We start from the raw sequence: 25118 nt of genomic DNA on the forward strand, positions 1-25118 counted from the left end.
TACAAATAACTCTGCTGGGCTTCCTTAGAATGAACTTATCTAGATCAGTCTCCTTCCACACTTTACTGCCAACCACATCGACTGGTTTGTCTAGGGGAAGCATTATCCATGCAGCTGGGGCGAGGGGACATAGGCCCCTATTAAAAGATCTGTTCCTCCAGCAATCATCCCCCTCTGCCTCATCATTTCCAAAATTTCACTGAAGGAAATATCCCTGGGGAAGTTGGGGGAGAGGTTTTGGAGAAATTCCCTCCTCATCAAAATATGTATTTGGACAGGGAGACCACGAGGTTGGAGTCAAACAGCTTACTCTTACACTTTCTCCTTCCTATGGGGCTGTAATACAAATCCTCATCTGAGCTTCCTTAGGAAGACTGATCTTCAGATGCCACTAGGCCTAGAACTCCTCTGGTAATGTGGGATCCTGGATGATCACTGACTCAAGGTCCAAACCTCAATGGTGCCTTGGGTTGAAATAGATCTCTCTGACACAAAGGGCACTAAAGAGCTAACAGTAGCTCCATTTTGCACTGTAGAATCCACTGAAATGCCCTAGGCCCAGAACCACAGATGAAGTCAGAATTGGTGCAGATATGAACAAGTCCATGCTGACCACAGCCACTGAGGAATCCAGTGCTCATATATATACACATAGGATGTTCAGTCCTGGAGATTAGAATGCTGGACATTCCAACACTTGAGAATGGCACCAAAGCTGTTGTTACCAGCCCACTGTCTGGCCCAAAACCAAGCCCAGAGGAATGACAGGAATGGAGGTAAGTGAACTTCTCAGCCTGCAGTGGAAACTGTTGGGGCTGAGATAATACTACACCAAAGCTGAGCATTGACAAAGGCTGACATCATGTACTGCCAACCAACTTGCACGGCACTCCTGAGTGATCTGTGAGGCCGAACTAAATCAACAGAAGCTGGTCTAGACAAAATCAGATTCAACAGCTCTCCCTCTCTCAGAAAAAAGACTACTAATGCACCATCTCAGTGTCTAGTACTCCATAGCATCTGAGGACTCCTGTAAGACAGGGTAGATAGGTTTCATAAGACTACTCAGACTGGGTGTTTTCTCTGCAAGGAGAAGGTGTAGAAATCCGAGGCGTCTAAGCTGAAGATAAATTCTCTAAAACAGGCTGATCCCTCAGCCTTCTGCTTCTCTTTCCTTTTCTCCTGCACAGACATTGAAGAGGATCTGGTCTGTGCAATGCTGGAAGACAGAATACCCTCGACCATGCTGCAGGAGTTCTGAAACCAAGTTTTAAAAACAATGCAGTTACTTGTCACATGGGCTGCCCCCTACACAGCCCAGATACAAATCATGTGGATCTTGAAGAATGATCTTATGCCCACAAGTCTTACTTTTTTAAAGCCTGACTTGCCTTCTCTTTCCTTTGTCAACAGCACTTGCCAACAAACAACAAATAATCCAACACTAGAAACCAACAGTTCTTGAAAGAAAGAAGATGAAGAAAACATTGTCAAACTTGCCTTGTAATTGTCAACTGTCAACAGTATCAACAAAAAAGGAACTCAAAACATTGTGTTAGTCCATAGAAGGACCAACAGCCCAAGTTATTACTGGATGTTTGAGGGGGGTGAGCAAAAGCACAGCAAGGGATGGGGGAAAAAAAAAGAAACCAAGCAATAAAAGATTAAACTAGCGTAAAGCACAACATAAGAAAAAGTTCAACGCAGCTACCCAATAAAGTAGTAACCACACTAACTAATTGTGCAAGCTGAGTAAAGATACTATTGTCTAAATTGCGGCAAAAAAAAATTGGAGAAGGCAGCATGAACAAGGGGTTACAGGTATTGAGGAGCTCAAGTTTGTGAGGAGTTTGTTGCCATCAATAGAGAGTTCCAAAGGCACTAGTCATGCTATTCCAGGGTCTGGACAAGACAAGGGAAACAAATTGGTTGCTTAGTTAATTGGCCATCCCCACTGCCTAGGATTTAAAATTTAATGCTCCCTAATGGTTTACACAAGTAATGACTTCCAGTTGCTATACAGCACTTAGTAGTAAAGGAGGTTCGTCCTCTCCTCCACAAAGTAGGGCTTTACATGACAAAATCAACTATTAAAACTTTATCTTTTATGGATTACTTGCATATTAGCAGTTATTCTGTTCAACACAGAAAATGATATCAGGTCACCCTGATGGGTAAGATTCAGAAGTGTTAAAGCCAATCAACAGAATGGATGGCAGTTCCATGGGAGACAGAGAAAACAAGAATTCTTCTGAGATGCGGTCTGCTACTGCTCAAAAAAAAAAAAAAAATGAAAAAAAGCAATACAGAAGCTTGCCTCCACAGGATGCAATAAACACAACATGCAGACTTGGCAGAAATAAAACATTCTTGCAAAGGATTGACTGAAGAGACAACACAGACATTTTGTCATGACCATTTTGCTGAAAGAAACATCCTTTACCACAGAAGCTGCTCACATTTAAGGAGAGAGACTGCAACCTATCACACAGAAATGTGAAGGTATGACATTTTCATCGCAAAGAAAAAATGTTTTTCTCCATTTGCTTTTTGCAAATGATTTGCTAGTCAAGTAAACATGAAATAAAACCAAGATGGAATGCACTATAAGATAATTGTCAAAGGAGATCTCATAGACGAGACTCTATTACTTTAGTTGTACAGCAGGTAGTATTCTAGCCCTACAGTGAGCAAGAAGATGGTTTTCTTTGGGGAGATGAATAGATCAGTGTTATCTCTATCTGGTCACAGAAGTGTGAAGGTATGAAACTTTCATTGCAAAGAAAAAAATGTTTTTCTCCATTTGCTTTCTGCAAATGATTTGTTAGCCAAGTAAACATGAAATAAAACCAAGCTGGACTGCACTATAGGATAATTGTCAAATGGAGATCTCAGACAGACTTGATTACTTCAGATGTGCAGCAGGTAGTATTCTAGCCCTACAGTGAGCAAGGGGGCGTTTTTCTTTGGAGAGATGAATATATCAGTGTTATCTCTATCTGGTCTGTAATTAGCACAGACGTAGCAACATCCCTTACATGACCAGATCTGTAAGAATGCAAACAGTCAAAAATTACTTCTACTCAAATAAGACAGAGGTGGGTAAGGACCATGGAACAGAAATGAGTGCCTAAAGTTTGCAATGATAATTACCCACATATGAAAAAAGTGAACAGGAGCAATGCTTATTTCATTTCTCAACATTAAACATGCGAGTCAAGGTAGCCATTGTACAGGTCCAAAAGGAAGTCAAAAGGACTACCAGACCTAAAGCTAAGACCCAACTTCTGTTCAAGCACGGGATACCCTAATATCTTTTAAGAACATTTTCAAGTGTTCTGATTAAGATTTTAGCAAATACAGTAAGCCCCAGCTCTACTACACAATCTTACAAAAATTATTATGGCCCAGTCTTAAGACTCTGATTCACTGAAATTTATTTTTCAATGCAATGTAACAGCAATGGCTGAGGCAACTTGAGAAAATAAAAGTTGACAAAAAAGATACCTGACTGACCAACAGTGAACTTATCCACACACACAAAAGATGATGACTCATTCAAAAATTTGTAGTCAGACAGTAGCTACTTCAATGCCTGTTACTATAGCTGACACAAAGCAAGGAGTGCTCAATAAAAAAAACACCACTGTGTTTGATGTCAAGTGCTGTGCCAATGAATGTTACGCTCAGTTTAATTTCAAATCTTTTGGATATCTAATACCATTATGGAAATGGATCCCAGTCCTAAGTCAGGGTACGATTAAGTTTGATGAAATTAGTACTGTTTCAGTCTATGATGTTAGCCAAAAGTGCTCTTCGCAGCACCAGTAACGTGCCCAGAAAAAACTCCTTCTATAATTCATATGGAGTTTCATATATCTGTAACATATCTAAATATTACTGTAAATTCTTTTTTATTAGAACTGTAGCTCCTACTACTGTTGGAACTGTCTGGGTGTCCTTCCACATTGCTCTCATTTCTGCCTGCAAATCCTGGTATTTTATGACTTTGTGTCTATCTGTATGCAAGACATTGTAATCACTGGGTGTCTGAATTGCAATGATCAAGGCTTCTTTTGTATTGTTTTTTTCTGGACTAAAACATATCTGTTTTTCTCGCATCTATTTTTTTTTGAATGGTTGGTAATGGGTGATCCCATGTGATACAGAAAGACTTCATCATTCTCTACAATGTTTTGTAGTCTATGCTTCTCAACTACTCCAATTTTGCAGGGTTTATATAAATCCCCAATGCAACAATCCTGTCACACTGTTGTGTCTTTCAGTATACTGTCCTCCTGCCATGAGTGTATTACATCCAGCAACAAGATGTGTGACTGTTTCCATTTTTTTAACCAGAACCTGCATTTGTCCATTTTTCCTACAAGTTCAATGGACTTTGTGAACCAACATGAACATAGTCCACTATCCCAGGTTGCCATTATTAACCTTTTATCTCTTGGTTTCAGTTCACCTCGTTAACTATTCCTATGTCAAACCCTGATCAACATGAGGTTTTCCCAAGAGATCTTTGCCCTTGCAACAATATTTATGCCTTTTCCACATTTCTTTTCTTCTCATTATATTCTTTTTTATTTGCACATTTGGTTGCTGCCCGATTTCCGTCTACTTCTGGTTTGATTTGCATTCCTGCTTGACACTGATATGCTTATGCTAAACTATGCAGGGAAGTCATCTTAGACTTCTTCTAATGTTTTAAGACTTTCACTATATTTGGATCTCATGAGGCCAGTAGATATGCATGCAATCTCAAGACTGCAGATGTATATATGCAATCAGTTTTGAGGAGGCCCATACCGCCTTCAGAACTAGGAACATATAATCTTGCATATAGTGATTTTTTTATATTATTTGATAAGCGTGAAGCATTTTTCTTTTTTTCCTGTCCAACTGATCCAATACCTTCTGGGGCCAATCACCCTACAGCTGTAATTTAGAAGAGGAGCAGCAAATTGGTTTACAGCTTGGACTTATTCCTAAATGTCAATACTGTTTTCAGTATTAGATTAGACTTCTGAAGTATTGCTTACTGAGCTTTAGTGATGATCCTTCATCAGTCCAAATATTTATATACTCCCTCCTGATCAAGTTCCTTTATATCACACATTCCTATCCCAGATTGATATTTTCTTGGTACTGCAACTTTCCTGCTTTAAATGTTGCTTTTGCACATTTATCAAGATCGAATGACATTCTTAGATCATCTCAGAGAGTTGTAAACACTTGAAGATGTGTTTTCAACACCTCATCTGATGAACTATGCTATTTTAAGTCATTCACAAAAAGTAGATGAGAAGTCTTTAAACAAAGTTTTTTTTTTTCTGGGGGCCAAATTGTAATAATGACTTAATCTGTCAAGTAAACAGCTTAATGGGTTAAAGGCAAGACAAAACACCAGTGGTGACAAAGAATCACCCTAGAATATCCCCTTTTGAATTTTTATACCTGGGATAATAATTTGCTCTCTGTCATGGCTTAACTGCAAACTAGTTTGCCACCGTTTCATGGTCACTGCAATGCAACTGATTAATGCAGGATGTATCTGATGCATCTGCAAGCACTCCTTTATCCATTAATGTGGGATGCTGTCAAGTATTTTTTATTACCTATCCATGACCATACTCAGATTCTTCCCTCTTTTACAATTCTCCATTATGGCTTTATTTAGCAACAAATGATACTATGTTCCATATGACCATCTTTTGTTTCTCTTTTGCTCTGTTTGCCATGTTTGAGTTTTACTTTTAAATGGTTATACACTCTGTCTGCATCAATATCAGTACATATTTTGTTCGTTGTCGGAAGGCAGTTTACTGGTCTATAGTTTATTAGGATTGCTTACAGGTTCACTCTAAAGAAAAATCATTTTTCCTGTTATTAACCAAGTTGGTATCTATTCAGGATGCCTATATAAGTAATTCTTACTCTGGGCTAAATCGTTGTGTAAGGATATTAATACTTTTAGCCAACAGTTAGCGACTGCATCTGGGACTGGTGTTTTCTAGTTAGGAGGTTTCCTTAATTTTGTATCAATTTCTCTGGCCATTACTTCATCCCATTTCATATCCTTTACATTTGAGCTCTTTACTGTTTCTTTTAATCTTTCTATCCATTCAGCATCTTTGTAGTATTCCAAGGGGTCTTAATAAATATTTCTCTAAAATGTGCCTGTTTCTTCTTTTTTAGTGACATTTCAATTCCTTTTGCTTTGCTTCCCAGTTCTCTACAAAACTTTAGGGGTCATCACTGAATTCCTTATTTTGCACTTTTCTTTTATATTTATCTGCATATCTTCTAAGTTTTTCTGCCTGTGCTGATATCTTTAGTTTATTATTTGCAATAGTGTATGATGGATCCTGGTCTGCTTTGATACTTTGCATTGCTCTGACCACCTCTATTTTTCAAAGTATTTTGTTGATCTGTTCCCTCTTCTATATTCTTCTAAAAGTGACACTTCTGGGTCTTAACTGCTTTATGTTTTCTCTGTTTGATGCTTCTATGGTAGCATTTTATTTCTTTCCTTCCTTTCCCTTATTGCTCTATTTTTGTAGTAAGACTTTATCTCTTATTAATTTAGCTGCACGACAATATATCCTATTTACTTCTGTTATACCACATTAATTTCACTTAATCTTCATTACAGAGATCATCTGTTTTATAAGACTTCCAACAGTTCAGGTCTTATTTACTTTCTATAATATATTTCTTTCAATGATCTTAATATGTTTATCAATCCCTATTAAATCATGCAGCTCTTCCCTTGGATCTTTTTCGTCTAAACAGAGAGCACATTCTTTTCTCTCGATTTCCTGTGGGCATTCTACAGAAAGTTCCAGAACACCATCCTATGACATAGCCTCTTCAGATATCACTGTTTACTGCTCCTACCCTTGCTATGCAAATTCAACTCAACTTTTGTACTGCTTTCCTACAAAAGGCTCCAGAGCATCATCATGTGGCAAGCCTTCAGATGCCTCCTGCTCCACATACTTCTCTATTATTTGGAGACTCATTGTTCCATTAAGCTGTTTAGATGCTTTACGCTAAATCCTTCACTTTACAGGTAATCCATAACTTCAGTTTCTATTTCTTTAACTTTTCCCTTATTAATCCTCTTTTCTCCCTTGTTTTATTCTTGATCTGTGAAATTTTCAATATCTGGGTGCATCTGGTTATATTTCTCTTCAAATATCTTTGGTGCTGCTTTTTGATAGTGAATAGTTTTGTTTTCTCCTTTGAATAAATATTGCATCATATCAAATCTCTCTTTATTTCCCCATGCCCACATTTCTTCTTCAGATGCCTCCCATTAATTTGAGGATTCATTGTTCCATCCTGCTGTAACATCATTTGTGTTGCATTTTTTTACACTATATCCTTCACTTCACAGGTAATACATAATATCAGTTTCTATTTGTTTAACATCTGCCTTACTAATTCTCTGTTCTAGACTCCCCATGCTTTCTTTCTTTTTTTTTTTGTATCGTGAAATTTTCTATACGAGTGTGCCTTTGTCTGTATTTCTCTTCAAATATCTTTGGATGTGCTTTTTTGTATTGATTAGTTGGGCTTTGTCCTTTGCATAAATATTGCACCATATCAGACTTCTTTTTCTTTCCTGTGTTTATGTTTTTTTATACAGTTCAAAAACCACTGGGTTTTGCTGTTTACATTTTTGCACTTCTTATGTCGCTTCCTTTTCTAAGCAGCCTAATGTTTCTTTGTCTATGTAACGTTTTTAATTGCGCTGTTGTATTAATGAATGCAAATTTTCATTTAAACCTTTTTTTGACAGTTTTTCTTGTGCTAGTGTTTTCTTTCTTCTAATTAATTTCTTAATATTTCTGAATATATTCTATGTGAAAATTCTGGGCTTGTTGCATAATAGTAACAATACATAATTACTTCCTTATCCTCATAATCTGCTCTGTCATCTTTCTGGCTCTTTTTTGGTGCAACGTTTTTTGAGGACTACTACTTCTTTCTACAACACGGGGGCACCCACACTAAGCCTGGGCTAATGCCATTGCAGGAATGCTTCCATGTTTTGAGGAATCTAAACTGCCATTTTTTTCCAGTTCTGACTTCAATGACTGCACTAGGATTGGGGACTTTTTTTATCCTGGGACCTATGCACCCAGCTGTCTTTTTCTTAACCTACCTCTTTCCATGATATACTGTGTGCTATTTAAGACAGATATATATCAGTGTCATCTTGGTAAGATTTTGTGAAAACAGGGTCCACTACATGAAGGTACTCACCAAGGGTTGACCATGAATTCACTTCCAGGCATACTAGTCTCTCCTTTTCTTGGTGATTTTATCATCTCTTTATTTTTGTATGGTCCTTGACAATAAGGTTTTTAATCCATAAACAATGGCTGCTACTGCAGAGTTTCATATAAGATCTCTCAATTATGAAATTTTGAGGATAAATTCTAGCTAAGTCCCTTACAGATTCATGACACCTCATTGAAAGTGGCTTGACAGAAAAATTAGAAAGCAAGAATTTTTGAAGGCGCTCATTCTTATGCTAGAGGCTTCATCACCCACTCCTTTTTATTTAAATTTAACAGTAAAACACCAATACTGGTACAAAAGGGCATCTTCCAAAATGCTGCAGTTTTAATGAGTCAAAACCACAATAAGTTTTCATGTTCCCCACTTTAAGCCAAATCATTATTTCTCCACAACTACCCTGCTATAGTCAACACCACGTTTAAAAAACGCATTCTAAGGTCACTACCTACCACGGAGTAAGGAAGCTATATCATCATAACCTGTATGAACAAACCAGACAAAGTTACACACTGTTTTGCCACAGGATTATCTCGATAGATGAAGCATAATGTTGTCTATTTCACACTACCTACAAAAAATAATTTTATTACAACATATCGTCAGCCACACTTTAATGTGTATAATGGTGCCTGCTCTGCTCACAAGAAGGTACACTAAACTACTGCATTCCCAAAAACCAACATTAAAATACAGCTCTGGCCACGCCCCCTTTTAGTTCACCTCATCTATTTCTACAATATCAGCATACACACACACACATATATATATGCTAATACAGTTACCTGCAAATATAAGTAGAGTTCTGTACAATTACAATAAATGTAGATGTTCGAGTGTGTTCACTGTTGCAGTCATAGCTGATAGGATTTCCTGCTGTGACAGCCCCTGGCTAGCTTGCCTACCAGAGAATTTTTCACCTCCTCCTGAGGCCAGTGGACATCCTGACTGATGTCAAGACATTTGGGCAAGACCTTTCAGCATAAAGGGAGTCAGCTGGCGCCATAATTTCAGTGCTTTCTTGCCTCCAACAGGTAGGAACCCCTCTAACAGGTGCCTAAAGCCAGGGGCCTAAGCTCAAACTCCAGAGTATGTACAAAAGAAGTGGAAGTAGGCAGGAGAATATCCACCCCAATCCCACACGGCAAGAGGGAAAGGAGGGAGGGAAAGAATACTGCAACAGTGAATACACTCAACCATCTGCATTTATGGTAAATGTACACAACTTGTACTGTGTACTTCATGTTTCACTGTTGCAGTCAGTCACAACTGACGGGGTGACTCCCAAAGCTAAAAGGAGGGCAGATGGAAACAATTTATGGAGAGAAAAGGATGCCCTGCAGGATGGCAGTGGCAAACCCCGCTCTAGACTTGGACAAGGTTGGAAGGTGATAATGTTTGGTGAAGGTATGCACAGAGGACCAAGTAGTGGCTTCCAAAATGTCCTTAGTGGACAGCCCTTTAAGAAAGGCTGTAGCAGTCGCAGCATCCCTAGTGGAGTGCAAACTCCCAAGGTCTGGATGTTTCTTTCCGTGCTGAGTGTAGCAAAATAGGATGCAGTGGGAGATCCATTTGAAGATAGTTTGTTTAGCAACTAGTCTCCCCACAGACCTACAGGCAAAGGTCACAAAAAGCTTGTCAAACTTCCTGACATTCTTTGTTCTGTCCAAACAGTAAAGCAATTTGCCTATGAATATCCAAAGTGTGGAGGATTCTTTCTCCTTTGTTTTGAGGATTAGGAAAGAAGGTAGGCAAGTAGAAGGTTGGTTTAAAGAAAACTCTGTAACCACTTTAGTCATAAAGGAAGGGGTCCTTAGACAGACTATGTCATGGTGGAAAGTGATAAAAGATTCCACATACATAAAAGACTTGGTGCTCTGAAACACTTTTGGCTGAAATAATGGCTAGCAGGAAGGTTGTCTTCCAGGTCAGGAATATGACATATGTGGAGGCAAATGGTTTGAAAGGTGGGCTGGTGAGCTCTTCTGGAATGAAACTAAAGGACAGGAGGTTTCCTTGGGAGTCTAATGTGGACAACCCCTCTCAAGAACTATTTCATGAGAGGATGTGAGAAGGGACTGGTTGAACAGGTATAAAAGCTGAAAATGCGGTAGTGTGTATCTTAATAGGGGAATAACAAAGCCCTTTGCCAAAAAGGTCTAGTTCTAGTAAACTCCATTCTTTGGCTACAATAGGAAAAACGTCCCGATGCAGTTACCACTAATGAGGATCTGATAGGCTCCTGCTTAGGTGATCTGCCAGTTGAGTGGTTTCTCCTGGTAGGTACTGTGCCATGAGGTGCAGATCTAACGAGTTTGCTACTTCCCAGAGGTCCATGGCTAAGTGAAACTGAGGGTAAGAGTGAGCCCCCCCACCTGTTTATGTATCACATAACCATGGTGTTGTCTGTCTTCACTATGAGTACTCCTGGTTTCCATTGGTCTTTGAATGCAATCAGACCTTTTCTGGATTGCTATTAGTTCTTTTACGTTGATGTGTTTGTACTTGAACTGAGTCCCATATGCCCTGAGTCTGTAAGCTGCTGTAAGAGTTTGGTCCTGGGGAATGAACCTGAAGGGGAGGCCTAGGCTGATGGGGCATGCTCAGGCCCACTCGGCAAACTTCTTTCTGAGACAAAGGAGAAGCTTTACCTGAAGTTGAGGAACTGAGAATGTTGACAACACATTTCTGAAGTACCACTGCAGCTTTCTTAAATGTTGCCTGACTAGGGGAACATGAGGATGCAAGAGGCCATGTAACCCAAGGCTCTGAGGACATCCCTGGTTGTGAAGTAGATTCTGAGAAGGAGCTTTTGGAAGTGCACAGCTAGAAAGGCAACCTTGTCTGGAGGAAGGAAAGCTTTCTGAAGTGTGGAGTCCAGCAACAATCCCAGAAACACAATCCTGTTTGTGGGGATGGTTTGGGAAATGTTGGTTATTGATGGTGAAGCTGAGTTTAGTCAGGACCTCTTGAATGTAACAGAAATCTACTCTGAGTTTTTCTAGATCTGTTTCCTAAATGAGGCAGTTGTCTAAGTAGGGATAAATCTAAATGCTCTTTGACCTGCACAAGGCTATCACCTGGGCTAGGCATTTTGTGAAAACCCTGGGTGCAGCAGACAAGCCAAAAGGTATAGCACAGAACTGACAATGCTTCACACCTGTTCTGAAGTGTAGAAACCTCCTGTGAGATTTTTCTATGGGGATGTGCAGGTATGTGTCCTTTAGATCCAAGGTTACCATGTAAGCTTTGGGGTGAGATCATGGGCAGCAATTGTTGGAAGGTTAGCATTTGAATTTTGGTACCTGCAAGAATCTGTTGAACCTTGACGGGTCTAGAATTGGCCTACAGGTACCCTCTTTCCTGGGGAGTAGGAACAGCCTTGAGTAAAATCCTTTTCCTTGTAATGGTATTGGTAATGGTTCCACAGATTCTTGGGTGCACAGAAGCTTTACTTGATTTTAGGCCTCTGTTTGTTGGTTTGGTGGTTGGTTTGGTCTGGTAAACTTGATCGATTTAGAGATTGTTTGAAGAGGAGTTTGTAACCTCTTTGCATGATTTTTAAGAACCACTGATCCCTGATTAAGGGTCCTTATTCTTTAAGATGTAGGACAGCTATCCTCCTAGTCGGAGAGGGGGTAGGAAGGAAAGAACAGGACTGGTGGGGAGAGGGAAAGGAAGTGTCATGGGAGAGTCAGGACTGTTCGCCGCTGGTTCCCTGTTGGAGGGATCCCACAGGCCTATCTGTATCTGCTTGTCATTACACCCTTTGACTCCTTTCCCTACAAGGTCTCCTATGCCTAGGTTTAGACTGGGAGGCCGGAAAGGACCAGTGTTTGGTAGGGTAATTTCAAGTGAAGTGGAAGCTGAATCTGAAGGAAGTCCTTGACCATTTGCATGGACTTGGCCTTATCCTTCATCTTCTTAAGTACAGCTTCAGCCTTGGGGACAAAAAGGTAATCTTTGCCCAAAAGGCCATCCAAGAAACTGGATTTCACATGTTCAGAAATGGACTGTTCCAACAACCAGGCATGTCTTCTAATGACAGATCCTGTAGCTGCTGCCCTACTGGAAGCTTCTAGAGTATCGTAGCCACAGTGCAAGGAGCGCAAGACTACTTGAGAACAAGAATTGCACAAGTCCAGCAACTCCATGAATAGGACCTTATTTTCAATCCTCGACAGTTTTTGCTTCATCTGATCAAAAATGGATTCTTGATACTTGACCATATGAAAGTGGCAATTCAAAGCCCTCATAACCAGGACAGCAGAGGCGTAGCTTTTCTGTCTTCTAATGACATATCCTGCAGCTGCGGCCATACTGAAAGCTTCTAGAGTATTGTAGCCACAGTGCAAGGAGCGCATGACTACTTGAGAACAAGAATTGCAGAAGTCCAGCAACTCCATGGATAGGACCTTATTTTCAACCCCCGACAGTTTTTGCTTCATCTGATCAAAAATGGATTCTTGATACTTGACCATATGAAACTGGCAATTCAAAGTCCTCATAACCAGGATAGCAGAGGTGTAGCCTTTGTCCAAACCCGTCAAAGGCTCTGCTTTCTTTGTCAGTTGGCAGAAGATTTTTGGAAGCACTGGCATTGGCTTCCTTAGGACCCTGAGTCACCACTTCAGGATGTACAACAGGATTCTTGAAAAGGTGTCTGTGGGAATTCAGAACCCTGCAAAATCTGTCAGGTTTCTGAGGGGCAGGGGGTGGGAATCTGGTTATAAGGAAGAATCCAGCAAGACATCATCCACCACCTCTAAGACTGAGGGAACAGCAAAATAGGGACTCCTGATCCAACTAACAAACTAAGCCCTTCAGCTTGTGCAGAAGAGGAGGGATCCAATGGCATATCAAACTCTGAATGTGTCTTGATAGAGGCCTGTGCCACAACCTCAGTCATCAGAGGAGACTGCAAAAGTGTCTCACCTTCTTCAATGATCACTAGTCTAGCTGGACTGGGTGATCACAAATGAGCACTGCCTGGTACCCTAAAGTCTTGGGTCCTTCTCCTTCTTACACATAGGGAGATCAACTTCATCCTGACTGGTAGTCAACACAGTACAGGAGGGCCCTGGCGATTTGCTAAAATGCTTAACTAAAATGTCAGCCCTGTGCTTGATAGTCTACTGTCAAAGCAAGCACAGAACAGACAGTGAGGTATGTTGTGTTCTGTGCCCAAACAGGTCACATAAAAGGAGTGACAGTCCTGGTGTGATATTTGTTTGACACAGCGGAGACAATTATTAACCTTCTCTGACATTAGTCAAGAAACATATGAAAAGCTCCCCAACAGGGTACTTAGCTTTAGACATCATCTTTCCCTGGTGCAGACTGACCAATGTACTGACTAGCACTCTGCTTTGGGCTCCGACAGCAAGAAATAATTGAGGTTATGGAGCTGGCTGTCTCCCTTTATACTCAGACGTCTTGATGTTGATCAGGTTGTCCACAAGCTTCATGAGGAGGGGAAAACTTCTCTGGTAGTCAGGCCAACCAAGGGCTTCCACACCAGAAAATCTCATCAGTTATGACTGCAACAGTGAAACATGAAGGACATCTATACTACCTTACCTTTTGACTTCTTAATTTGCAGACCTTTTTCTCTTCAAGTTTAAAGTAGTGGTATGTCTTAGAATGAGAGCTTAGATTTTGAATCATTACTACCACAGGTTATTATTTCAGCCATGCTACTGGACAGTTGGTTTGGACTACTACAGGCAACTTTGTACTTTGACTGCCAGTATTTAATACAATATGACAGCACATTTAGCCTGACCTCTAAATTTGCTTTTTGCCAAAGATCTTGTCTAACAAACAGTCCATTTTTAATCAGACCACCACCCCAATTAACACACTAAAATGAATTAATTAAAAATAAATGTACCACAGATGTTTCAGATGAGAAAACATAGCTGTCCACTTAGAAAGCAGACCAAGGAGAAACTCAGAAAACATGCAGCAAGCAAGTTCAACTAGAAACATAAATCTAGTAAGTACACAAAATGATCAGACCCAAATACCACCTAGCTGTACCTGTATTTTAGTGGGTGCTCTTTTCCCTCAGGTAACATGGGTAGTTCTGGCGGAGTGATGAAAACAGTGTGCTCACTTCGGTGAGACTCATCCAACTCAATCAGGCGAATTTCATCTGTCCTGTCAACATCTACCTATATTCATGTCAGATCACATGAAAGTAGTTACTGATAAAACCAGACATAACACAATAGGCATGAAACACTACAGTGAACAGTCTTGTTCCTCCAGCAATACAAATTTGACACAGATGTTTAACAGAGAATAAATACAAGCAAAATACTTGAAATGAATGCTTGAACTGGCAATGATATCAACATTGAAGTAACCAGGAGCAGCATGGATACCCTTCTGTAAGGGTAAGGAATTAACCTAGTGATTCCAAAGGGAAAATGTACACTTGCCTCAGCTTTTGCTTTTCACATATTAACTTTGCCATTAAGTCTCACTGATGGGGTTTGTCTGACCCAAATATGCTAGAACCTCACGAGATACAAATTTTAGAGTATTATGACACCATGCAGACATTACTGCAAACTAGATCTCATGTAGCACAATTCAGTTCAGAAATAGAACAGACTCTGCTTTTACTGTTTTTTTTTTTAATCACACTAACAGAAATTGAACATTAAGAATGCAACATAAAATTTTAGTGCAAAAAAAAAGGAAGACTGAAAACAAAGATGGCAAATGAGAGGGAAGGAAGAAAACTGCGTGGGAAAAACAACCTATGACGACAAAAACATTTTTGATACACAGCTTTTATATTATTCTGGAATTACTTGGCTTCTCCCATACAAGGGGGCAACATATGAAGTTCCATGCAAAACAAGATGCAAAGTCTGACATGCACAGCCAAAATAAAATGCTGTAGATAGATATACATTGTATTCTGGTGTACAATGCATTTTATTTTGCCATCTGAGAGACTTTATCAAGAGTACAGTGCGATTCCTGTTACCTTTATCACTTTTGGAAAAACATATTTTTAAATTAAAAATTTCATATGCTTGGCCCTTTATTCTCGTCTGTTCTGTTTCTCATTCCATGTAACAAATGACTATGACTGTATAAAATGACAGATTGACTTGGGAGGATCTGTTTCATAACGTGCTTCCATTTGCAGCCCATAAATTAAGTAGGTCTAATAAAACTAAAGCTTATTTCAAAGTACTTTTGCAATGTGTATTTACTATATGCGCTGTAATGGCAACTCTTCACCACAACCAGTGTATCCAAACTCTGAACTAAGGAAAGAGCTCATAACACTAGATGCAGTACTCATTTCCTTGTGGAACTGAGTCACCAGGTCACTATGTCCACTGTGAAATCTCCAGAAAATCTGTTACACCAAGGCACAACCTTGCTCTTAACATTCACATATATGTAAATTCAATCAGCCCTGGATGTTTGGTCTCCATCTTACCACCTGAACAAAAAATAACTGTTGAAATTTAGCTTCTTTTCGTTCTAGGGTATTTCTGAAAGTATTAACCAACTCGCTCTTTCCTCTGGATTCTCCTCTACTGCACTACTTAAGTGCAACCTTGTATACCAGTTGATTACTTATTACCAAAATTAGGAAAGCTCTTCCCAGCACCTATGTTTACCCAGTGGCTCCCTGGTTAGTTTGAGTCACCTCAGTCTGCTGGTGGTAGTGGTGGTGCCTTCTTTGAAAAGGGCCATGAGGTAAGTTATGTACTCACCATAACTATACATCAGTGTTGTCCACTTTCATTCTTCCTCAACATAGGGGATTAGGGATCTGACCTTGGATCTGACTCAGCCCCATAGAGCAGATTTTGGATCCAACTCTCGAGGTCCTCCTCTACTCATAAGGCCCCTGTCACCCTACAACACCTCAGATTGAATTTACTGCCTAATAGATCCTAAGATAGAGTAGGAAGAAGGAAATAACAGTAATGCTAGGGCTCAAACCTAGAACAAAAGGTTCCAAAATATCCATCAAGTCATCCAGAAGACGAAAGGAAGGGGGAAGGGAAGCAGGGTGGGGGCTGAAGAATGAAAAGGGACAACACAAATGCATAGTTATGGTGAGCACATAACTTTAAAATCTGATGTTGTCTTTATCATTCTTGCTCAATGTATGAGACAGAGTCCCCAGCTACGTGAATATTAGGTGGCCCGCATGGAAGGATATTCTGGAGAACTGCCAAACCCAAAAGCAGATCTGCTTCTGGAGGCCAAATCTAGTTTGTAATGAGCAATAAAAGTATGAGATTAGTCTGGGTAGTTGCTGTGCAAATCACATCAGTGGAAGTTCTAGGCCAGAAAACAGAAGACGTGGCCATAGCTCTAGTTGACTGTGCCTTAGGAGACTTTGACAGGGACAGACCCTGCCAAATATTTACAAGGTAACTTTAGAAACTGGTGATCCCAGTCTGTTCGGTGAAAAAGAAACAATTTGTCTGTTTTCTTGAAATTCTTTGCCCTGTGTAGATAAAAATGTAGTCGTCTATGTACATCTAAAAGATGTAGCATTTACTCTCCCTTATTTGAAAAATTAAGGAAGAAGATATGCAAATTAATTGTTTGATTGATATTTGATTCAAACACTACTTTTGTAAGAAGGAAGGACTGGTTTGTAAAGCAACTCTGTCTTTGTGAAAAACTCACCCAGACTCTGCTACAGAACACTGTGAGGGAAGGGTTTGATTGCTTTTGATTTCTTGTATTTTTATTACTTTATTGCCTTTTTCTACTTTGTATACTGTGATTTGTTTTCTTTACACTGTGTTTTACTTGTATTCTGCTTTTAATTGCATATTATAATGTGTAAAGAGACCACAGCTGTGTCTCTTGCGACTCAGGCAGAAATTAGAACAGGTCAATTAAGGAGTCACACAGAAGTTAGAACAGGTCAGTTACGGTTAATTATCTCTGAACTGAGGGGGTGGAGCTGGGAACTAAACATTCTATTTATGGGGTAAAATAAAACATTTCAAAGCTTTAATGGAAAAGCTCACCCAGACTCCACCAAGGCTTGCTGTAAGGCAAAGGTTAGTTTTTTTTGATTTCTTGTACTTTGTATTCCTTTATTGCTTTTTTCTATTTTGTATAATATGATTTGTTTTCTTTACACTTTGTTTTACAAGTACTCTACTTTTACTTGCATATTAAAACTTGAAAACAGACTACAGCTGTGTCTTTTGTGAGTCAGACAGAATTTTTCCCACCATCCCACGGTGTTGATGTTGTGTTCTTAAACACAACTGTCTTTCTAGTTGCCTGCCCCTTATGTTAATTTGACCACATATCTCCTTCCCTCTCCCCTTTCACTGCCTGGTGTAAGCAAAAAAATATCATTTTGTGAAATCACTCCCCTTCAACAATTTAAATTTATTGGCAAACCCCCTGTATTCCATACAGACAAAATACAAAAGTGCCCACCCCCTTCCAGTCTATCTTGTTCTATTAAAATTAGTGGCTCTCCACTCAGACAGCCAAAAAAGAAGTTATGTCTTACCATAACGTTTCATCTGTGTTGTCGATCTTCATCTATTCTTGACTGACTGGTTACGGTTATGGTTCCGATCCTTGGAAGTGATTCAGCCATTATAAAGCTGGCACCAGCCAAAAAACTCTCAAGCTAATAGACTACCCATAGTGCCCCTCTCTACATTACCTCAGATTGAATTTGCAGACTTATAAATAGAACAATAGAAGGAAACTAATCCCAAATGAAGATGCCATCTCCAAGGAGTATCCTAACAGAAAAACCCAGGACAAAAAAATCACTCAGCCAGGAATCCACCGGAGGGGGAATGAGGGTGGGACGCCAAGAATAGATGAAGATCGACAACACAGATGGAAAGTTATGGCAAGACAAAACTTCTTTATCTGATGTTGTCAATCTTCATTTCTTCTTGACTGATGGGACAGAGTCCCTGTCTACTTTAAATCCTGGATGGCCCTATGGAAGGATATTCCTGAGAAGTAAAAAACTGAATGTGGCTCTTCCCCTGTTGACCAAATCCAATTTATAATGAATAATAAAGGTATGTGGAGTACCTCATGTTGGTGCTGCACATATTTCTCTCAAGGAAGCTTTAGAATGGAAAGCAACTGAAGTAGCCATAGATCTGGTGGAATGTGCCTTCACTGACAATGGAATCTTTAGATTATTTCTGTTATAAATGAACACAATGCAATCTCTCAGCCATTTTGACAAGGTAACCAAAGAAACAGATTTCCCTAAGATTGCGGCAGAGAAGGAGATAAATAATTGTTCTAATCTCCTACATTTTTTAGTTCTGTTGAGAAAGAAACGTAACTGTCTGTGAACATCTAACAGGTGTAAGCAGGATTCGTCTTTATTAGAAAAATTTGGAAAGAAGACAAGCAAGTCTATAGCCTGATTAATGCTGGACTCAGAGACCACCTTTGGAAGAAAAGAATGGATCGGTCCAAAGTGTAACTCTTATCCTTAAGGAAACTTAAGGGGACTAAGAACATAAAGCTTGCAACTCGAAAACTCATCTTGCAGAGATGATAGCTATAAGCAGATGCGTTTTCCAAGACAGGAACTTTAAGTCACAAGTAGCTGTTGGTTCAAAGGGGGAAGTACAAATGACTGCGTCAACTGTTTTACTTTATACTTCTGATGACCTGATGTCAGTCCTGAAGCGACAGCAACCAATGCAGAAATGCTAAGCCTCTGGTATTCGGGCTGGCCGAGGGCTACCCTGGCAGGGATAACCCAAATGTGATGACTGCAACAGTGAAACACGAAGAACATCAGATGTCTGTTGGAAACAGTGATGAGCCAGTCGTCTAGACATGGAAACAGCTGGAATCCATGCAATCTCAAGTGAGCTGTTACTGCTAGCATACATTTGGTGAACACCCCGGGGTTTGTGGTGAGACCAAAGGGCAGCTCCCTGAACTGATAATGACTGGTTCCTAGCTGGAAGCAGAGAAACCTTCTTGAGCGTTTGTCCATTTTTGGGTGGTAATACATGTCTTGAAGGTCTATAGAGCACATCCAATCATTTTCTTCTAGAAAAGGATGTATTGACTGAACTGTGACCATCTGGAATTTGGACTGCTGAACAAATTTGTTTAGAATGCTAAGATCCAGAATCAGTCTCCAGTCCCCTGTCTTTCTTGGCACTAAAAAGAACCTCAAGTAAAATCCGAATCCTACATGGTCGAGTGGGACTTCTTGAATTACTTTTTCTAGCAGCTTCCATATTTCTAAGGCTGCTTGGTCCCTCTGACTGGGTGGAACATCGGGGAGTCTTGTTCGAGTTCTTGGATAAAGGGTGAAAGGGATAAGGTAGTCTGTGGAAATAATTCTTAACATCCAGGCATATGTGGTTACTAGTTGCCAGGCTGTCGGGTGCAAAGAAAATCTTACCCCAACTGCTTCCAGAGGTAAGCAGTCGGGCCTCCTTTCAGGAGCACTGATAGGGTTGGTCAGAGAAAGACTCCCTGGAACTCTGGTTCTGTGGGCCACATCTGCTTCTAGGATGGCATGTTGCATTAGAACTCCGCCTTCTGCCCTGAGGGGAGTCGGCATCACGTGTGTCCTGGAAAGGCCTCTGGGACTTGTTGAACCACATCTTTCCACTCCTCTGATTCCTGGAATAGGCTTGTTGGGGAGCAGAAAAATGTATGCCCATTGCAGACAGGGTCTTTCCATCTTTCTCACATGTGGATAAAGTTTCTTTAACTTTATGGTTGAACAAGGAGGATCCGTAAAAAGGAGCACTGACGAAGGAAGACTTCAATGGTTCCGCAAATTCACACAGTCGCATTCAAGCATGTTGTCAAATAGCAACACCTGAACCCAGCTGAACCAGGTCACCCATTCGGCTGCATGTGTAATGAGCCTAATGGACAAATTAGAGATGGACTCCAGGGTAGCTAACTGGGAGGCCAGTTTTTCTTGGACCCCCTCAGTTACTGCTCCTGCTAGGGTATCTGAGATTTCCTTCACCAGATCCCTCTGGAGTCTAGTGAAATGTGCCATAAACTTCATGGACCCAATAGTAAAGGTTGATGATGCATGAACTCGCTTCCCAAATCTGTCCATCACCCTTGACTCCCAGTTAGGAGATGAACAGTGGAACGTTCCTCGGCCAGTTCCTTTTTAGTGGCAGCCGCTACCACCATGGCATCTACTGCTAATCCTTTTTCCCAGTACTGAGGATCCTTGGGAGTGGAAAGTACCTTATCTGGTCTCCAGAGAATCTGTTCTATCAAATCTTGGGCCTTCCAAGCCTGCTCCGTGATCAATTTAACAAGACTGTCAGCAGCAGGTGTTCCCAAGAAAGTAGATGGGCGAGCTCCAAAGGTTTGTAAGTACACAGACTCCTCAGAGGAAGGATATTTGGACTACTCTGTTTTTAGTATCTCCAGAATGTCTTCAAAGGAGATGACTTCCAGGGGGTGACCGAGGGGAACCCTCCCACTCACTGAAATCTGTGTCCACTGTGAAGGACTCTTCATGGGAGTCCAGGTGTTTCCTCTTACACAATTTCTTCCAAGGAGGCTCGTCAGTGGGAATATGTGAAGAGGGCTTGGAAGAGGGGTGATCCTTGCTTGGTACCCTTTGAATCCTTGGAGCTCGCACTCCGGGTACAGAGGTGGGTGGAAGCTCTAGATAAGCAGGGGTCAAGGGGTAAGACTCTGGTAAAACAGGGACCACCTGTGAAAAAGTGGTGGCCAAAGCCCTCTCCATAGCGTGAAAGGCAGGCCCCCCTGAGGAGGAATGGAAGCCCAGAACAGAGACAGACAAACTTGGAATTGGGCTCACACCCCGCCACAAGAGACCCACCTCGAAAGGCGGAGCCAAGGAAAGCCCCCCAGCCGGCACAGCCCAAAGCAGAAAGGTCAGCTCCGAATAAAAAACAGGAATCGACTCAAACCCTCTGGACCCAATGGCGAAGGTCCTTTCCAGGGGATTCGTTGGTTCCAATGTCACCGAGAGAGTCAGAGACATGCCCAGAACCGAAGACAAGGATGCTGTTCGCGCTGAGGCTATTGGAATCAAGTGTTCGGAGTCAACAGCTCTAAAGCCTGTGAAGAAGTAAGAGGAGGAATATATGTAGGGGTATTGTGGGAGAATTTCCCTGCTCCAGGTGGGAGAGGGGGCAGAGAAGATGGAGGAAGACTCCTAGCTGTCAGAAGCTGATCCACCAACCTCACTACGTCAACTTCTGAAAGACTCCTGGTGGAGGGAAAGTACAGTTGTGTATGCTTACCATAAATGTAGATGTTCGAGTGTATTCACTGTTGCAGTCATCACATCTGGATTATCTGCCTGTAGGTAGCCCTCAGCCGGCCTGAATACCAGAGTCTTCGGATTTCTGCGTCAGATGCTGTCACTTCTTCCATGACGTCAGGGCTATAAAACATGCAGCCGATGCCATTACATCAGTTTTTCTTGCCCCAGATGTCAGGTGCCCCCATAATAGGAAGCAATTATAAGGTATGGTACACCCCCATCAAAAAGCAAATATACAAGAAAAAATAAATATACCAAAAAAGAAGGAAAGGTAGAGCCAAGAGACATCAGGGGGCTGGAGGGGAGGGTAACCAGGACTGCAACAGTGAATACACTCGAACATCTACATTTATAAGTGTACACAACTGTACTATGTTCTTCATGTTTCACTGTTGCAGTCATCACATTTGGGTTTATTCCCAAAGCTAAGGAAGGGAGGAGGTAGTTAAAGAGCATTAGGGCCAGCTATTAAGCCCAGCAAGACTGCTGTGGCAAATCCAGCTCTGGATTTAGAAAAGACAGGCATGTGGTAATTGCTTGGTGACGGTACGTACAGAGCCCCAGGTAGCAGCTTCCAGATGTCCCTGGTAGGGACACCTCTGAGAAATGCCGTAGAGGTAGATGTAGTGCTGGTGGAATGTGATCTTATCCCCTGTGGGGTAGGTTTTCCATGGCGCTTGTAACAGAAATGAATGCAATGGGCTATCCATTTGGAAATGGTTTGCTTTGAAATGGCCTTCCCCTTTGCCCCTGCAGCAAAGCCAACTAGCAGTTGTTCAGATTTTCTGAGAGGCTTAGTCCTGTCCAAATAGAATCTAAGTTGTCTGTGCACATCCAGAGAGCGCAGTTTTCGTTCCCCTTTGTTTTATGGATTAGGGAAAAAAGTAGGCAAATTAATGGACTGATTTAGGGCCACACTAGAAACCACCATGGGGATAAAGGAAGGGTTAGTCTTGAGGGAAACCCATGTCTGCATGGAAGATAATGAAGGGTTCCACTGCCATGAGGGCTTGTAATTCAGACACTCTTCTTGCTGAAGTGATGGCTAGAAGGAAGGCTGTTTTCAAAGAAAGGAATTTCAACTCTGCTGTTGCAGCTGGCTCAAAGGGGGGAAGAGTGAGCTTTTCCAATACAAAGTTAAGGTCCCAGGCTGGAGTGGGAGCTCTCCTGGGGGGGGGGGTCTTAAATTTTTGGCCCCTCTAAGGAATTGTTGTAGCAAGGGGTGAGAGAAGAGGGGTGGCTCAGTATTATAATGTGCTGAAATGGCAGAGGCATGAGTTTTAATTGACGAGAAGGATAGGCCCTTGTGAAGCATTTCTGTTAAGTACTGTAGAATATGAGGTAAGCTGGGCACCGTTGTGCCCATCCCCTGAGCCTGGCTCCAGGAACAGTATCTTTTCAGCTTTTCAGAATAGGATTTTCTAGCACTAGGCCTCCTTGCCCCCAGAATGACATCCATCACCTGTTTACTGAGGGATGCCAGAGGAGAGCTCAAGGAATTAGCCAGGCTGCAAGGTTCAGGATTTGAAGCTGAGGGTGCAGAATCTGGCCCGCCTGCTGGGACAGCAGGGAGGGGGACTGAGGCAGGTGCCATGGTTGTAAGCAGTGTCATACTGTGCAAGAAGGGGTACCAGTGCTGGCGTGGCCAGTCTGGTGCAATCAGTATTGTCCTTGGCTTGTCCTGTTTGATCTTTAGTAGAACCTTCGAGAGGGGGGGGGCAGAGGGGGAAAGGCATAAACCGAGAGGCTTTCCCAGGTAAAGGACAGGGCATCCACTTTCCAAGCTTGACTGTGGATAGTTCTTGTGCAGAATTTGTTCAATTGGTAGTTATGAGTGGAGGCAAACAGGTCTACCTCTGGAGTCTCGATTTGTTCCTCAAGAGGTTGAATATTTTGGGTTCTAGTTTCCATTCATGTGGGTCCATGAGATTTCTGCTTAAGTCGTCTGCCAGTGAATTAGTTTGCCTAGCAGGGATTGTGCTTGGCAAGTACAAGGTGTACTTGGTAGTTCAAGGCTGTGTTCCACAGAGCCATGGCTAGTCTGCAGAGAGGGTAGGAGTGGGTTCCCCCCTGCTTGTTTATGTACCACATAACTGTGGTGTTGTCTGTCTTTACCAATAGTTGTCCTGGAAGAGTACGGTCTTTGAAGGCTGTCACAGCATTCTGTGCAGCTAACATTTCTTTTTGATTGATATGCAGGTGCATCTGTCTCTGGTTCCACTTGCCCTGAATGCACTGCCCTGTCATGTGAGCCTCCCATGCATAGTCTGATGTATCTGTTGTTAGGGTTTGGGCAGCAGGGGGTAGAGTGAAAGGGAGCCCCTTGTTGTGGTAGCAGGCCTCTGCTCACCAAAGGAACTCTGTCCTTAGACAAGGAATGACAGGAAAAAGAAGTTATGTACCTACCATAACGTTCCATGTTAGTTGTCTCCTCTCACCTTCTTTCTTGCTGGTTGGGTTCGGAGCCGATCTCGGTCATCTTCTAAAGCTCAAGAGCTACATACTGGCTTGAGGTCTCCCCATATTCCATGATGCCTGGCGCTAGAAACCCAGATCTCGTTTGGTGAGACTAACATCAAAAAAAGTAATGAAGGAATCCTATCCTATCATACCTAAGCCCAACTACAGAGACTACTAGTGGATAGTCAGAGAAGACTCAGCCAGTGTAGATCCATAGAGAAACTCTTCTCGGTCTAGTAGGATAGGGGGATGGTGGGTGGGATGCAAGAAAGAAGGCGAGAGGAGACAACTAACATGGAATGTTATATGGTAGGTACATAACTTCTTTATGTTAAGTTGTCTATCTCGCCTTGATTCTTGCTGGTTGGGACAGCGTCCCTAGCACCTAAAATCCTGGGTGGCTCAGTGGAACAGACTCTTCAGAACAGTGGAACCAAAATCAGCTCTGCTCCTGGAAACCACGTCCAGATTATAATGCGAGATGAAAGTATGAGGATTTACCCAAGTGGCCGCTGCACAGACAGATTTCATGGGCAACCTGACTTGAAAGGCAACAGAAGTGGCTAAGGCTCTGGTGGAGTGGCCATTAGGTTTAACAGGCAATTCTTTCTTCCTCAGCTGATAAATAAGGGTTATGGTAGAAGTCAGCCACCTAGATAAAGTTACTTTTGATACTGGTAGGCCTTGTTTGCCCTCTGCATAAGAGAGGAAAAGCTGATCCGATTTTCTGAAGTCCTTAGTCCTATGCAAATAAAAGTGCAATTGCCTGTGAACATCTAATTGATGTAATTTATATTCTGCCCTGTTGGAATGGTTAGGAAAAAATACAGGAAGGTCAATGGACTGGTTCAAATTATTCTCAGAAGAGACCTTAGGAAGGAAGGAAGGGTTATTCCTAAAAGCAACCCTGTCTTTGTGGAACACTAGGTACGGGGGACGGATACAAAGAGCCTGCAGTTCAGAAACTCTTCTCGCTGAAGTAATTGCTACCAGAAAAAGTGTTTTCCAAGATAATAACTTCAAAGGACAGGAAGCTGCAGGTTCA

At 41.5% G+C, this 25118-nt stretch overlaps 1 protein-coding gene across 1 annotated transcript in view; it reads right to left on the reverse strand.

Moving 5' to 3' along the window:
• Positions 1–25118, reverse strand: part of DENND4A (DENN domain containing 4A) — a 2763357-nt gene that overhangs the window by 1208042 nt on the left and 1530197 nt on the right. The window contains exon 18 of the mRNA XM_044077857.1: positions 14362–14495. Coding sequence (XP_043933792.1) covers positions 14362–14495 — 134 coding nt within the window. The remainder of the gene's footprint in view (positions 1–14361; positions 14496–25118) is intronic.

This window comes from Protopterus annectens, chromosome 7.part0, assembly GCF_019279795.1.
Source record: "Protopterus annectens isolate FY-2018-M chromosome 7.part0, PAN1.0, whole genome shotgun sequence".
In the NCBI taxonomy this organism is placed as follows: Eukaryota; Metazoa; Chordata; order Ceratodontiformes; family Protopteridae; genus Protopterus; species Protopterus annectens.